This window comes from Chiloscyllium plagiosum, unplaced genomic scaffold (genome assembly GCF_037043375.1).
Source record: "Chiloscyllium plagiosum isolate Xiang-an unplaced genomic scaffold, Cpla_swu_hap1 HiC_scaffold_12, whole genome shotgun sequence".
In the NCBI taxonomy this organism is placed as follows: domain Eukaryota; kingdom Metazoa; phylum Chordata; class Chondrichthyes; order Orectolobiformes; family Hemiscylliidae; genus Chiloscyllium; species Chiloscyllium plagiosum.
Genome location: NW_028270150.1, coordinates 12,516,216 through 12,532,246, shown reverse-complemented (window position 1 = coordinate 12,532,246; position 16,031 = coordinate 12,516,216). Strand labels below are relative to the sequence as shown.

Below are 16,031 nucleotides of genomic sequence, written 5' to 3'. Positions count from 1 at the left end.
TGTGTCTGCGGTCTGGGACAGCGTGTTTACTGTGTCTGGTGTCTCAGACAGGTTGTTTGGTGTGTGTGGGGTCTGGGACAGGGTGTTTGGTTTGTCTGGGGTCTCGGACAGGTTTTTTGGTGTCTCTGGGGGTCTGTGACAGCGTGTTCTGTGTGTATGGGGTGTGGGACAGTGTGTTTGCTGTGTCTGGGGTCTGTGACAGGGTGTTTGGTGTGTCTGGGGTCTGGAACAGTGTGTTTGGTATGTCTGGGGTATGGGACAGGGTGTTTGGTGCGGACAGTGTGTTTGGTGTGTCTGGGGTCAGCGACAGGGTGTTTGGTGTGTCTGGGTTTCTGGGACAGTGTGTTGGTGTGTCCGGTGTCTGGGGTCTGGGACAGTGTGTTTGGTGTGTCTGGGGTCTGGGACACCGTGTTTGGTGTGTCTGGGGACTGGGACAGCGTGTTGGGTGTGTCTGGGGTCTGGGACAGCGTGTTTGGTGTGTCTGGGGTCTGGGACAGTGTGTTTGGGTGTCTGGTGTCTGGGACACCGTGTTTGGTGTGTCTGGGGTCTGGGACAGCGTGTTTGGTGTGTCTGGGGTCTGGGACACCGTGTTTGGTGTGTTTGGGAACTGGGACAGCGTGTTGGATGTGTCTGGGGTCTGGGACAGCATGTTTGGTGTGTCTGGGGTCTGGGACAGGGTGTTTGGTGAGTCTGAGGGCTGCGACAGGGTGTTTAGTGTGTCTGGGGTCTGGGACAGTGTGTTTGGGTATCTAGCGTCTGCGACTGGGTGTTTGGTGTGTCTGGGGTCTGGAACAGTGTGTTTGGTGTGTCTGGGGTCTGGGACAGAGTGTCTGGTGTGTCTTGGGTCTGGGACAGTGTGTTTGGTGTATCTGGGGTCTGGGACAGTGTGTTTGCTGTGTCTGGCGTCTGCGACAGGGTGTCTGGTGTGTCTGGGATCTGGGACAGTGTGTTTGGTGTGTCTGGGGCCTGGGACAGGGTGTCTGGTGTGTCTGGGGTCTGGGATAGTGTGTTTGGTGTGTCTGGATCTGCGACAGGGTGTCTGGTGTGTCTGCGGTTTGGGACAGTGTGTTTGGTGTATCTGGGGTCTGGGACAGGGTGTTTGGTGTGTCTGGTCTGGGACAGCGTGTTTGGTGTGTCTGGTCTGTGACAGTGTGTTTGGTGTGTCTGGCGTATGGGACAGGGTGTTTGGTGTGTCTGGGGTCTGGGACGGGGTGAATGGTGTGTCTGGGGTATGGGACAGGGTGTTTGGTGTGTCTGGGGATCTGGGACAGTGTGTTTGGTGTGTCTGGGGTATGGGACAGGGTGTTTGGTGTGTCTGGGGTATGGGACGGGGCGTTTGGTGTGTCTGGGGTCTGGGACAATGTGTTTGGTGTGTCTGGGGTCTGGGGTCTGGGACAATGTGTTTGGTGTGTCTGGGGTCTGGGACAGTGTGTTTGGTGTGTCTGGGGTCTGCGACAGGGTGTCTGGTGTGTCTGGGTTCTGGGACAGTGTGTTTGGTGTTTCTGGTGTCTGAGACAGGGTGTTTGGTGTGTCTGGGGTCTGGGACAGGGTGTTTGGGTGTGTCTGGGGTCTGGGACAGTGTGTTTGGTGTGTCTGACGTCTGCGACAGGGTGTCCGGTGTGTCTGGGGTCTGGGACAGTGTGTTTGGTGTGTCTGGGGTCTGGGACAGGGTGTTTGGTCTGTCTGGTCTGGGACAGCGTGTTTGGTGTGTCTGGTCTGTGACAGTGTGTTTGGTGTGTCTGGCGTATGGGACAGTGTGTTTGGTGTGTCTGGGGTCTGGGAGAGGGTGAATGGTGTGTCTGGGGTATGGGACAGGGTGTTTGGTGTGTCTGAGGTCTGGGACAGGGTGTTTGGTGTGTCTGGGGTATGGGACAGGGTGTTTGGTGTGTCTGGTGTCTGGGACAGGATGTTTGGTGTGTCTGGGGTATGGGACAAGGTGTTTGGTGTGTCTGGGATCTGGGACAGGGTGTTTGGTGTGCCTGGGGTCTGGGACAGTATGTTTGGTGTGTCTGGGATCTGGGGCAGCGTGTTTGGTGTGTCTGGGTTCTGGGACAGCGTGTTTGGTGTGTCTGGGGTCTGGGACAGCATGTTTGGTGTGTCTGGGGTCTGGGACAGGGTGTTTGGTGAGTCTGAGGTCTGCGACAGTGTGTTTGGTGTGTCTGGGGTCTGGGACAGTGTGTTTGGGTATCTAGCGTCTGCGACTGGGTGTTTGGTGTGTCTGGGGTCTGGAACAGTGTGTTTGGTGTGTCTGGGGTCTGGGACAGGGTGTCTGGCGTGTCTTGGGTCTGGGACAGTGTGTTTGGTGTGTCTGGGGTCTGGGACAGTGTGTTTGCTGTGTCTGGCGTCTGCGACAGGGTGTCTGGTGTGTCTGGGATCTGGGACAGTGTGTTTGGTGTGTCTGGGGCCTGGGACAGGGTGTCTGGTGTGTCTGGGGTCTGGGATAGTGTGTTTGGTGTGTCTGGCGTCTGCGACAGGGTGTCTGGTGTGTCTGCGGTTTGGGACAGTGTGTTTGGTGTATCTGGGGTCTGGGACAGGGTGTTTGGTGTGTCTGGTCTGGGACAGCGTGTTTGGTGTGTCTGGTCTGTGACAGTGTGTTTGGTGTGTCTGGCGTATGGGACAGGGTGTTTGGTGTGTCTGGGGTCTGGGACGGGGTGAATGGTGTGTCTGGGGTATGGGACAGGGTGTTTGGTGTATCTGGGGATCTGGGACAGTGTGTATGGTGTGTCTGGGGTATGGGACAGGGTGTTTGGTGTGTCTGGGGTATGGGACGGGGCGTTTGGTGTGTCTGGGGTCTGGGACAATGTGTTTGGTGTGTCTGGGGTCTGGGGTCTGGGACAATGTGTTTGGTGTGTCTGGGGTCTGGGACAGTGTGTTTGGTGTGTCTGGGGTCTGCGACAGGGTGTCTGGTGTGTCTGGGTTCTGGGACAGTGTGTTTGGTGTGTCTGGTGTCTGAGACAGGGTGTTTGGTGTGTCTGGGGTCTGGGATAGGGTGTTTGGGTGTGTCTGGGGTCTGGGACAGTGTGTTTGGTGTGTCTGACGTCTGCGACAGGGTGTCCGGTGTGTCTGGGGTCTGGGACAGTGTGTTTGGTGTGTCTGGGGTCTGGGACAGGGTGTTTGGTCTGTCTGGTCTGGGACAGCGTGTTTGGTGTGTCTGGTCTGTGACAGTGTGTTTGGTGTGTCTGGCGTATGGGACAGTGTGTTTGGTGTGTCTGGGGTCTGGGAGAGGGTGAATGGTGTGTCTGGGGTATGGGACAGGGTGTTTGGTGTGTCTGAGGTCTGGGACAATGTGTTTGGTGTGTCTGGGGTCTGGGGTCTGGGACAATGTGTTTGGTGTGTCTGGGGTCTGGGACAGTGTGTTTGGTGTGTCTGGGGTCTGCGACAGGGTGTCTGGTGTGTCTGGGTTCTGGGACAGTGTGTTTGGTGTGTCTGGTGTCTGAGACAGGGTGTTTGGTGTGTCTGGGGTCTGGGACAGGGTGTCTGGGTGTGTCTGGGGTCTGGGACAGTGTGTTTGGTGTGTCTGACGTCTGCGACAGGGTGTCCGGTGTGTCTGGGGTCTGGGACAGTGTGTTTGGTGTGTCTGGGGTCTGGGACAGGGTGTTTGGTCTGTCTGGTCTGGGACAGCGTGTTTGGTGTGTCTGGTCTGTGACAGTGTGTTTGGTGTGTCTGGCGTATGGGACAGTGTGTTTGGTGTGTCTGGGGTCTGGGAGAGGGTGAATGGTGTGTCTGGGGTATGGGACAGGGTGTTTGGTGTGTCTGAGGTCTGGGACAGGGTGTTTGGTGTGTCTGGGGTATGGGACAGGGTGTTTGGTGTGTCTGGTGTCTGGGACAGGATGTTTGGTGTGTCTGGGGTATGGGACAAGGTGTTTGGTGTGTCTGGGATCTGGGACAGGGTGTTTGGTGTGCCTGGGGTCTGGGACAGTATGTTTGGTGTGTCTGGGATCTGGGGCAGCGTGTTTGGTGTGTCTGGGTTCTGGGACAGCGTGTTTGGTGTGTCTGGGGTCTGGGACAGTGTGTTTGGTGTTTCTGGGTTCTGGGACAGCGTGTTTGGTGTGTCTGGGGTCTGGGGCAGCGTGTATGGCGTGTCTGTGGTCTGGGACAGGGTGTTTTCTGTATCTAGCGTATGGGAAGTGTGTTTGCTGTGTCTGGGGGCTGGGACTGGGTGTTTGATGTGTCTGGAGTCAGGGACAGTTTGTTTGCTCTGTCTGGGGTCTGTGACAGTGTGTTTGGTGTGTCTGGGGTCTGGGACAGTGTGTTTGGTGTCTCTGGGGTCTGGGACAGTGTATGTGGTGTGTCTGGGGTCTGGGACAGTGTGTTTGGTGTGTCTGGCGTCAGGGACAGTGTGTTTGGTGTGTCTGGGGTCTCAGACAGGTTGTTTGGTGTGTCTGGGGTCTGGGACCGGGTGTTAGGGTTGTCTGGGGTCTCGGACAGGTTGTTAGGTGACTCGGGGGGTCAATGACAGCGTGTTGTGTGTGTCTGGGGTGTGGGACAGTGTGTTTGCTGTGTCTGGGGTCTGGGACATGGTGTTTGGTGTGTCTGGGGTCTGCGACAGGGTGTTTGCTGTGTCTGAGGTCTGGGACATTGTGTTTGGTGTGTCTGTGGTCTGGGACAGTGTGTTGGTGTGTCTGGTGTCTGGGACACCGTGTTTGGTGTGTCTGGGGTCTGGGACAGCGTGTTTGCTGTGTCTGGTGTCTGGGACAGTGTGTTTGGTGTGTCTGGAGTCTGGGTCAGTGTGTTGAGTGTGTCTGGTGTCTGGGACAGGGTGTTTGGTGTGTCTGGAGTCTGGGACAGGGTGTTTGGTGTGTCTGGGGTATGGGACAGGGTGTTTGGTGCGTCTGGGGTCTGGGACAGGGTGTTTGGTGTGTCTGGTGTCTGGGACAGGATGTTTGGTGTGTCTGGGGTATGGGACAAGGTGTTTGGTGTGTCTGGGGTCTGGGACAGGGTGTCTGGTGTGTCTTGGGTCTGGGACAGTGTGTTTGGTGTGTCTGGGGTCTGGGACAGTGTGTTTGGTGTGTCTGGGGTCTGGGACAGGGTGTTTGGTTTGTCTGGGGTCTGGGACAGTGTGGTGGTGTGTCTGGGGTCTGGGACAGGGTGTCTGGTGTGTCTGGGGTCTGGGACAGGGTGTTTGGTGTGTCTGGTCTGGGACAACGTGGTTGGTGTGTCTGGTCTGTGTCAGTGTGTTTGGTGTGTCTGGCGTATGGGACAGTGTGTTTGGTGTGTCTGGGGTATGGGACTTGGTGTTTCGTTTGTCTGGGGGTCTGGGACAGGGTGTTTGGTGTGTCTGGGGTATGGGACAGGGTGTTTGGTGTGTCTGGGGTCTTGGACAGGGTGTTTGGTGTGTCTGGGGTCCGGGACAGTGTGTTTGGTGTGTCTGGGGTATGGGACAAGGTGTTTGGTGTGTCTGGGATCTGGGACAGGGTGTTTGGTGTGTCTGGAGTCTGGGACAGTATGTTTGGTGTGTCTGGGATCTTGGACAGCGTGTTTGGTGTGTCTGGGTTTTGGACGGCGTGTTTGGTGTGTCTGGGTTCTGGGATAGTGTGTTTGGTGTGTCTGGGGTCTGGGACAGTGTGTTTGCTGTGTCTGGGGTCTGGGACAGGGCGTTTTCTGTGTCTAGCGTATGGGAAGCGTGTTTGGTGTGTCTGGGGTCTGGGACAAGAAGTTTGGTGTGTCTGGTGTCTGGGACAGGGTGGTTTGTGTGTCTGGGGTCTGGGACAGTGCATTTGGTGTGTCTGGTGTCTGGGACACAGTGTTTGGTGTGTCTGGCGTCAGGGACAGTGTGTTTGCTTTGTCTGGGGTCTGGGACAGCGTGTTTACTGTGTCTGGGGTCTCAGACAGGTTGTTTGGTGTGTCTGCGGTCTGGGACAGGGTGTTTGGTTTGTCTGGGGTCTCGGACAGGTTGTTTGGTGTCTCTGGGAGTCAGTGACAGCGTGTTCTGTGTGTCTGGTGTGTGGGAGGACAGTGTGTTTGCTGTGTCTGGGGTCTGGGACAGGGTGTTCTGTGTGTCTGGGTTCTGGGACAGGGTGTTTGGTGTGTCTGGGGTCTGGGACAGTGTGTTTGCTGTGTCTGGGGTCTGTGACAGTGTGTTTGGTGTGTCTGGGGTCTGGGACAGGGTGTTTGGTGTGTCTGGGGTCTGGGACAGGGTGTTTGGTGTGTCTGGTGTCTGTGACAGTGTGTCTGTTGTGTCTGGCGTCTGGGACAGCGTGTTTGGTGTGTCTGGGGTCTTGGACAGTGTGTTTGCTGTGTCTGGGGTCTGGGACATTGTATCTGGTGTGTCTGGAGTGTGGGACATTTTGTTCGCTGTGTCTGGTGTCTGGTGTCTGGGACAGACACAACCAAACACACTGTCCCAGACCCCAGACACACCAAACACATTGTCCCAGACCAGACAAACCAACCACCCAGTCCCAGACCAGACACAGCAAACACACTGTCCCAGACCAGACACCCTGTCCCAGACCAGACACCCCAAGCACCCTGTCCCACACAGACACTCCAAACACTCTGTCCCAGACGAGAAATACGAAACTCCCTGTCCCAGACCAGACACACCAAACACCCTGGCCCAGACCAGAAATATCAAACACACTGTCCCAGACCAGACACACCTAACTCCCTGTCCCAGACCTGACACACCAAATACCCTATCCCAGACCAGAAATACCAAACACCCTGTCCCCGACCAGACACACCAAACACCCTGTCCCACACCAGAAATACCAAACACGCCATCCCAGACCAGAAATACCAAACACCCTGTCCCAGACCAGACACACCAAACTCCCTTTCCCAGACCAGACACACCAAACACCCTGTCCCAGACCAGACACACCAAACACCCTGTCCCAGACCAGATACATCAAACTCCCTGTCCCAGACCAGACACACCAAACTCCCTGTCCCAGATCAGAAATACCAAATACCCTGTCCCAGACCAGACACATCAAATACCCTGTCCCAGACCAGACACACCAAACACGCTGTCCCAGACCAGACATACCAAACACGCTGTCCCAGACCAGACACACCAAACACCTTGTCCCAGGCCAGACACACCAAACACCCTGTCCCAGACCCCAGACACACCAAACACCCTCTCCCAGACCCCAGACACACCAAACACACTGTCCCAGACCACTGATACCAAACGCCATTGCCCAGGCTGGACTCACATCACACATGATATCCTAGATTGAGCACATTAAACTGGCCACATATTCCAGGCTGGTGGCAATGACCTACCAGTCAATATCAATAGATTATTAATCCAGAGACCCATGTGTTGTTTTGGGGATCCAGGTTTGTTCCTTCCATAGCAGATGGTGGAATTTGAATTCAATCGAAAAGAAATTGGAACTAAGTGTCTAATGATGACCATGAAACCATTGTCGATTGTTGGGAAGAAAACTTTCCAGTTTACTCATGTCCTTTAGGGAGGGAATCTGCCATCCTTACCGAGTCTGGCCATCATGTGACTCCAGACCCACAGCAGTGCGGTTGACTTTTCACTGCACTCTGGGTAATTAGGGATGGGCAATAAATATTGGTCCAGCCAGTGATGCCCACATCTCTTGGATGAACTATATAGAGCATCGCCCCTGTCTATCCCAAAAGGCAGCAACGTTTCCCAGACTGTGTTCACTTTCCCATCTGCTACATTCTGGCAGATAATGCTACTCTATAACAAAGACCATGTCAATACCTTAATCATTAATACGGCAACTGTTTGCTAGATATAACCTTTACCTCCCTCAGTTGAGGGAACTGAAAAAATTTTTAAAAAATACAGCCTCCACCTCACTGAAATGTTCCAGAGCATTTCACTGGAGCATTTTAATGCAGATATTAGGACTGGTAGCTAAGTCAAAAGTAAGGTTTAAGGATGATCGTAAAGGATGAAGAGAACCAGAGAGGAAGGGAATTCTAGAATTTACAGACCAGTTACTTGAATTCACAGCTCTCAATGATGCAGTAAGGAATGTGACGGAGGTGAAGAATGGAGAAATCTTGCTGCCTTTTAGGACAGAGAGGGCCGAGATCATTGAGGAATCCAATTGCTTTTTCTTCACAGACACAGGTGGTTGCCATGAATTGCACTTCCATACAGCACCGTTATAAGCCAATACTCCAGTGGGCTGTGTATTCTGTGCAGGTGATAAATGTTTCCTCTGCTTGGCTAACCTAGGACACAGGGTCACGGACTCGGAATAAATGGAAAATTTGGGTCTGACATGAGGAGGAATTTCTTCACTCAGAGGATTGGGAATCTTTGGGAATTTCTATCTTGGAGAATCCATGCAGAAAACGCCATTCGGTCCTACCCGCAGTCCTACCACATCCAGTCATGAATGGCGGCGGACAATTAGACTAATCACTGCACGAATATTCCCATCCTCAATGATGGAAGAGCCCAAGACAACAGTACAAAAGGTAAGGCTGAAGTTTTTGCAGTAATCTTTAGCCAAAGTGCTGAGTGGATGATCCATCTCGGTTTCCTCCAGCGACCCACCCCCCCCCCCACCCAGCATTGCAGATACCAGTCTTCAGCCAATTCGATTTATTCTATGGAATATCGTGAAATGCCTGGAGACACTGGATAGTGCAAAGGCTATGGGCTTTGACAACATTCCAACAATTGTACTGAAAACATGCACTACAGAACTTGCCATGGCCCTTAGTGATTTGGAGATGCCGATGTTGGACTTGGGTGTACAAAGCTAAAAATCACACAACACCAGCAGCGCTCTGAAAGCTAGTGCTTCCAATTAAACCCGTTGGACTGTAACCTGGTGTTGAGTGATTTTTAACTTTGTACACCCCAGTCCAAGCTCTTCCAGTACAGATGCAAAACTTGCATCTACCTGACATTGCCCAAGTATGTATAGTACAGAAAAAGCTTGATAATTCCAACCAGGTCAATTACTGTCTACATTAGTCTACTCTCAAACATCACCTAGAATAGTGACATCAAGAGGCATTTACTCATAAATAACTCATAAATAAATAATAACTTGTGCACACTCAGCTCCTGATCTCATATAGGCGAAAGCGAGGGCTGCAGATGCTGGAGATCAGAGTCTAGATTAGTGGGGTGCTGGAAAAGCACAGCAGGTCAGGCAGCATCCGAGGAGCAGGAAAATCGGCATTTCGGACAAAAGCCCTTCATCAGGAATGAGGCAGCAAAGGACCCCTTCTGTATTACATCCTAATAAGAATTCATACTCTCAACAAACAGTATTTCTCCTCCATCTGAAACATCAAAAACTGTAAGTACAACAAACTTTTAGATCCTCACCTCCATAACTAGGAGTCCTCAAAAAGGCCTCATTCCTGATGAAAGGCTTTTGCCCGAAACATCGATTTTACTGCTCCTCGGATGCTGCCTGACCTTCTCTCCTGATCTCATATAGCTTTGGTCCAAATATGGACAAAAGAGCTGAACCCAAGAGAGGAGGTAAGAATGATAAACCTTGACATCATTATAGAATTTGACTGCGTGCACCATCAAAGAGCCTTGGCAAAACTGGAGTCAATGGGAATTGGGGACAAACTCTCTGTTGGTTGGAGTCATACCTAGCAGATAGGAAAATGGTTGTAGTTGTTAGAAATCAGTCATCTCAGTCCCCAGGATATCTCTTCAGGAGTTCCCTGGCATAGATATTTTCTAATCAACCTGTTCAGAGATCTTGTTACACACCACTGCAGCAAGTGAGACTTGAACATGAGTCTCACAGGGAGGGATTCTGTCACTAAATCACTACAGCCTCAAAATCAGAAGTGAGATCTTCACTGACGATAGCACAATAATTCAACACCATAAAAGACTCTTCTAATACTGAAGCAGTCTGTATCCAAAAGCAACAAAGATCTGGACAACATTCAGGGTTGGGCTATTGAGTAGCAAGTAACATTCATCACAAAAGTCCCAAGCAAAGACCATATCCAACAATAGAAAATCCAACCATCAAGACATTTAATGTCATTCCCATTGCTGAATTCTCATTATCAACACCCTGGGGCTTACCACTGACCAGAAAATGAAGTACACCAACCAAAAATAATATGGGGCTACAAGAGATGGTTAGAGACTGGGAATTCTGTGGTGAGTAAATCATCTCATGACTCCTAAAACTGCGTTACCCATCTACAAAGCCTACCTTTGTGATGGAGTGGAATGGGATACATTCCATGTGCCTGGATGCATACAATTCCAACACAACACAAGATGGCCAACACTGTCCAGGTCAAAGCATCCTGCCTGAAGGGTACCCCATTGACCACGCTCACTCGATGTATCACAAAGAGAGAGTGATAGCAGCATGTGGGAGCACTAGATTCAAAATGTAAAACCTCACCAACGCTCCTTACACGGCATCTAGGACAAAGGCAGCAGGTACATGGGAACATCACCAAGCCACTCACCATCCTGACTTGGAAGTATATTGTCATTCCTTCATAGTCATTGGATCAACATACTGGAACTCCCTGCCTAAAGGCATTGTAGGACTACCTACAGTAAATGGACAGTAGCAATTCAGGGACGAATAAGAATAGGCGATAAATATTGACCCAAATAGTGATGCCCAAATCCCCAGACTGAATTATTAAAAAATCCTGTTGCCAACAGCCCTGTGGAATAACAGCACCAGGCAGGAGCAGTGGCCACTGCTGGAATTGCAGTCAGTCCACCACACTGAGGAGCCAGGTAATTCAATTTATTGGGGGAGTCTCAGAAAGATAAAGAAGAAAGATAGTGCAGGGTCAGTTTCGGAGGGACTTCGGAGAAGGCTCAATGGGTTAGGGAGAAATAAACTGGAGTGGAGGTTATTTTTAAATTAATTCATGAGATAAGAGTATTGCTGGTTAGGCAAGCGTTTATTACCCATCCCTAATTGCCCAGAGGACAGTTAAGAGTCAACCACATTGCTGTGGGTCTGGAGTCACAAGTAGACCAGACAAGGATAACAGTTTCCTTCCCTAAAGGGCATTTGTGAACCAGATGGGTTTTTTCTGACAATCAGCAATTGATTTGGGGGTCATCATCAGACTCCTATTTCTAGATTTTTATTTGATTCAAATTTGCCACGGTGGAATTTGAACATGGGTCACCAGAACATTACCCGGGACTCTAGATTAACAGCTCAGTGAAAATATCACAAGACCATTGCCTCTTTTATGCTCTTGTTAGTCCCCAGGATGTTTCCAAAATGGGATTTATATGTCTGCCTGTCACCATCACTGCAGCTAAAACTGTTGCCTTTCCTTCCTTTTGGTTAAAGAGCAAGAGGCATTGACATGAGGTCCTTAAGTGGCCATTCATTTACCACTTTTGGGATTCAATGGGACCGAAGGGCCTCATGGGCACACCTCTCGAAATGACGAGGGCAACTTGTGGGCAGGTGGCTGGAAGTCCACCCACATGGATGACCCTCAAGACTCTTAATCTTCAAACCTTCCAGTGGGCAAGTGTCAAATCTACCCCAAAGAAAGTTAAGTGTTGAAATATTTAAGACAATGAAAGGGTTCTTTCGGCTAGATTGAGAGAAACTCTTTCCTTTGGGGGAGGGAGTTGGTAAATAGAGTGATGCTATGGAAACAATAAACAAAAGGAAGAGTGAAAGTTTGGAGCGGTCTCCTCCACAAAGTTTGGAGGTGTGTAGTGTACCCTTAAGAGAAAGTGAATGCTGTTTTGCATTGCGAGCTTACAAGCACTTGTCATGTGACTAGCTAGCAGTGTCAGAGTATACTGGAAAATTGAAAATATATAACATTTTGCTGAGAAATGGATACCTGAGTTAGTTCCTGTTTTCACAACAATTCAAATTTAACCAATAAATTTAAATTATGCCCCAGAATACTAAAACCCAATCGAGTTTGAATTTATTCTTTTGTCAACATTGAACCAATGAGATGATCCAATGTTGGGGTTATAAAAAAGGCAGGCAGTTTGAAAGTCAGACAGCATAACTGCTATCTAGAAAAAGAGAGAGAAAGAGCAAGAGACCCAAAAGATTGAAACACTCTCTGTCAAAGGTACCTTTTTCATATGAAACATCTTCACAGTAAATAGAAAGAAGATGACCCAGGGAGATACTCAACCAAGGAAGACAGACACCAAGGACAACAGCAGCTGTGGGGTTTTGAAATTAATTTGATGTAATTTGTTTTTATTCATTGGATGAGGGCATCACTGGCCAGGCCAGCATTTATTGCTCAGAGGGCAGTTAAGAGTCAACCACATTGTTGTGGGTCAGGAGTCACATATCAGCCAGACCAGGATGGCAGTTTGCTCCCTGAAGGACATTAATGAACTAGATGGGTTTTTCCACCAATTGACAATGGATTCACACTCATCATTAGACTTTTACTTCCAGAGTTTACTCGCTCCAATTACATCATTTGCCATAGCGGGATTCAAACCTGGGTCCCTCGAGCATTACCCGGATCTCTGGATTAACAGTCTAGTGATAATGCCACTGGCCATTGTCTCCCTTATGCTCTTGTTAGTCCCCACGATGTTTCCAAAATGGGATTCCTATGCTTGTCTGACACCATTATTGCAGCTAAACCTGCTGGCCAATTTTAATAAGTGTTTTATTGGAACAGCATATTCCTATAGAGTTGGAGGCAGGTAATAAGCAGTTAAGAGAAAGGGGGGCTTAGAGTTATGAATAATAGTTGTTTAATGTTCTCTTTTAGAATTAAAGAATAAATTGATATTATTTTCTTTAAATAGTGGAATTTGGGTGCTCTCTGTCACTCATATTTTAACAGATTACGAGGCGAGGTGAGCTTTTCTGGGTGTTTGGTTTAATTAACAGAGGGGTTCACCACTGTATCATAACAAAAGCTATCAAGGGTGGGTCATCATAAATTTCAAAACTGAATGTAGTAAATTTTCTTTGGCAAAGGATCAGGGAAACAAGGCTGTGGAGAGCGTAAAGGTACAGATCAGCCATGACCACCTTGATGGGCTGAATGGCCATCCCCTTCTCCTCAAGGTGAATCAAATTCACAAATTCCTATCAGCACATCGAATGGCCTTCCACTGGGTACAAGGCAGCTCTCTGCAAAAGCCGTACCTTTGAGTAACCTCTGGGTGGATGAGTCTCATGGCATGAGTAGCTGATTTACCGAGGGAGACACATGTTTTAGAGCAGGCAACATCAGTTTTCAAATCTTCTGAGCTTTTCAGTAGTTTCCCATAGTAATTCTGAAGCCAATAAGAAAAAGAATTAAAAACCAAAGGAGCTGTGGATGCTGTAAATCAGAAACAAAAACAGAAAGTGCTAGAAAAGCTCAGCAGGTCCAACAGCATCTGTGAAGAGAAATCAGAGTTAATATTTCTGGTCCAATCCAAGAAAAGAGAATTAATCACATTTTGAATTTTAATTCTTAATCATCCTGTGTGATTGAGACTGAAGCTCCTCTGACACTATTCCCCAGGACAGGGACAGCAAGGAGTTAATGCAGTGTAAAACTTCCTCAACACTGTCCCTATCAAATACTCCCCAGGATAGTGATAGCGTGGAGTTAACTAGATGCAGTGTGAAACCTTCTGTACACAGTCCTCAACAAATACTCCCCAGGACAGGGAAGCATGGAGTTAACTCAATGTGGTGTAAAACTTTCCGTACACTGTCCCTGTCAAGTACTCCCCAGGACAGGGACAGTGTAGAACTAGTTAGATGTGGTGTACAAGTATCTGTACACTGTCCCCATCAAACACACTCCCCAAGACAGGGAAAGCACACGGTTCAATACAATTGTAGTGGCTGGAGCAATTAAGGGTGTTAAGGCAGAGGTGAATAGGTTCTTGACTAACATGGAAGGAAAAGGGTATTGGGCAGTAGTCAGGATAATGGATTTGAAGGCATAATCAAATCAGAATGATCCTACCGAGTAGCAGAACAGGCTCAAGGGGCTAAATGGCTTACTCCTGTCCCTAAATGGTCTGTGGAAAAGACCCAGAAGCAATATTTCACAGAACTGGAGAGCTATTACAAATGCACATCCTCCAATCAATGTCACAAAAACAGGTTACCTGGTCATTGATACATTGCTGTTAGGGTGAGCATGCTGGTTGGCTGCGAAATGTTTTTTCTAACGCACTGTTTTGTTGTCATAATGTATTGATGCACTACTGCTCCTTCCCAGTATCCAGTTCTGCCTTACTAAATCTTCAATTACCAACAGCTTGGTGAGCAGTAATATTTCCAGCTTTGTGTCATTTTTGTCAATATTAATGTTTTGGTTTTATTGTTCAGTTTCAGTCTTCTCTCTGGACGTAATCTTGTGTCATAATCTTATTCTATTTATAATCTTTGGAAGGAATTTAATCCTAGTTTGTCCCAAATTTTGCTTGTGATGTAAAAGTAATTCGGCCAAACAATCTGTTGCAATTTTTAAAAATTCTTACCTTTCCAGACATTAAGGTTTTTTTTAGGATGCTGAGATTCACTTTTCACATCAAGCAATAAAAAAGAAATGAAGAAACAGCAAACTGGCATCTGGAGAATGATTGAGTTTTCTTAAAATAAACCTCCACTAAATCATTTGTGTCTCCAATTAAATTATTGAAATACCAGCTCTGCTCACCAGCAACAAGAACAGAAAATAGGGGAAGCTAGGAAAAGAGAGAGGTGATTATATTAAAATGGACTTTTAGGGGGAAGAGTGCACCTTTTACTCTGTGGTGCCTATCTCTCTCTGAAGTATTGAGGATTTGGAGATGCTGGTGTTGGACTGGGGTGTACAAAGTTAAAAATCACACACCAGGTTATAGTCCAACAGTGCTATTTGGAAGCACACTAGCTTTCGGAGCGACGCTCCTTCATCAGGTGGTTAACCTGATGAAGGAGCAGCGCTCTGAAAGGTAGTGCTTCCAATTAAACCTGTTGGACTGTAACCTGGTGTTGTGTTATTTTTAACTGAAGTATTGAGAGTTGGCAGACATCATATGCTTTCTCTCCAAGGACACCCAGGCATGAACATAGCTGTGGAAGTGGGGCAGGAATGGGAAACGATGACCCCCTGTTTGGGGTGTTAATGACTACGTTAGCCAGACCAAGGAGCAGGTCTATGTGGAGGAGGTGCCATTTTAAATAAATTTTTAATTTGATTTTTCTAATTAAATTAGCAGTTGACAAGCACTACCCAACAGGGGCAGAGCAGCAATAAGGAAATAGATGCTGAGGGAAAGAGAGCAGGCTTTAAATTAGGTTAGAATTGCAGGGGTGAAAATGTGTTGCTGGAAAAGCGCAGCAGGTCAGGCAGCATCCAAGGAACAGGAGAATTGACGTTTCGGGCATAAGCCCTTCTTCAGAGTTGCAGGGGGACAATGTTATATTCCACTCCAAACGGTGGAAAATTTTTCTGTAAAGGTATGGTGAGTATTGGCAGACACAGCGTGCTCTCTTTCAAAGGACACCCGGGTGCTAACATAGCTGTGCCAGTAGGGCAGTCAGTTGTGAACTATGACCCCCTGCATGACCCAATACATGGATGTGTTAGAGACAACTTTGGCCAGGCCCTGAAGCAACCCCACAGGAGTATGAATGAGATCTTCTTTTATATCCAGGATTTTCTTTTCTCATCGCTGAACAGTTTTAACCACCACCAGCTCATGCATGTTGCAGAAAACATATGCAATATTAACATTCATAGAGTCATAGAGTCATAGATATGTACAGCACCAATACAGACCCTTCAGTCCAACTTGTCCATGTCATATTCCCATCCAGATGCCTTTTAAATGTTGCAATTGTACCAGCTTCCACCACTTCCTCTGGCAACTCATTCCATACACATACCACGCTCTGTGTGAAAAAGTTGCCCCTTAGGTCTCTTTTATATCTTTCCCCTCTCACCCTAAACCTATGCCCTCTAGTCTGGACAACCCCCAACCCAGGGAAAAGACTTTGTCTATTTACCCTATACATGCCCCTCATGATTTTATAAACCTCTATAAACCTCAGCCTCTGACACTCCAGAGAAAACAGCCCCAGCCTATTCAACCTCTCCCTATAGCTCACACA

General features: G+C 48.6%; 1 protein-coding gene across 2 annotated transcripts in view; it reads right to left on the bottom strand.

Annotated features, from left to right (window-relative positions):
- LOC122555424 (arsenite methyltransferase) overlaps positions 1 to 16,031 on the bottom strand; it is a 127,472-nt gene that overhangs the window by 101,291 nt on the left and 10,150 nt on the right. For both annotated transcript variants that reach the window (XM_043701416.2, XM_087992462.1), the window contains exon 2: positions 13,077 to 13,207. In XM_043701416.2, coding sequence (XP_043557351.1) covers positions 13,077 to 13,207 — 131 coding nt within the window. The remainder of the gene's footprint in view (positions 1 to 13,076; positions 13,208 to 16,031) is intronic.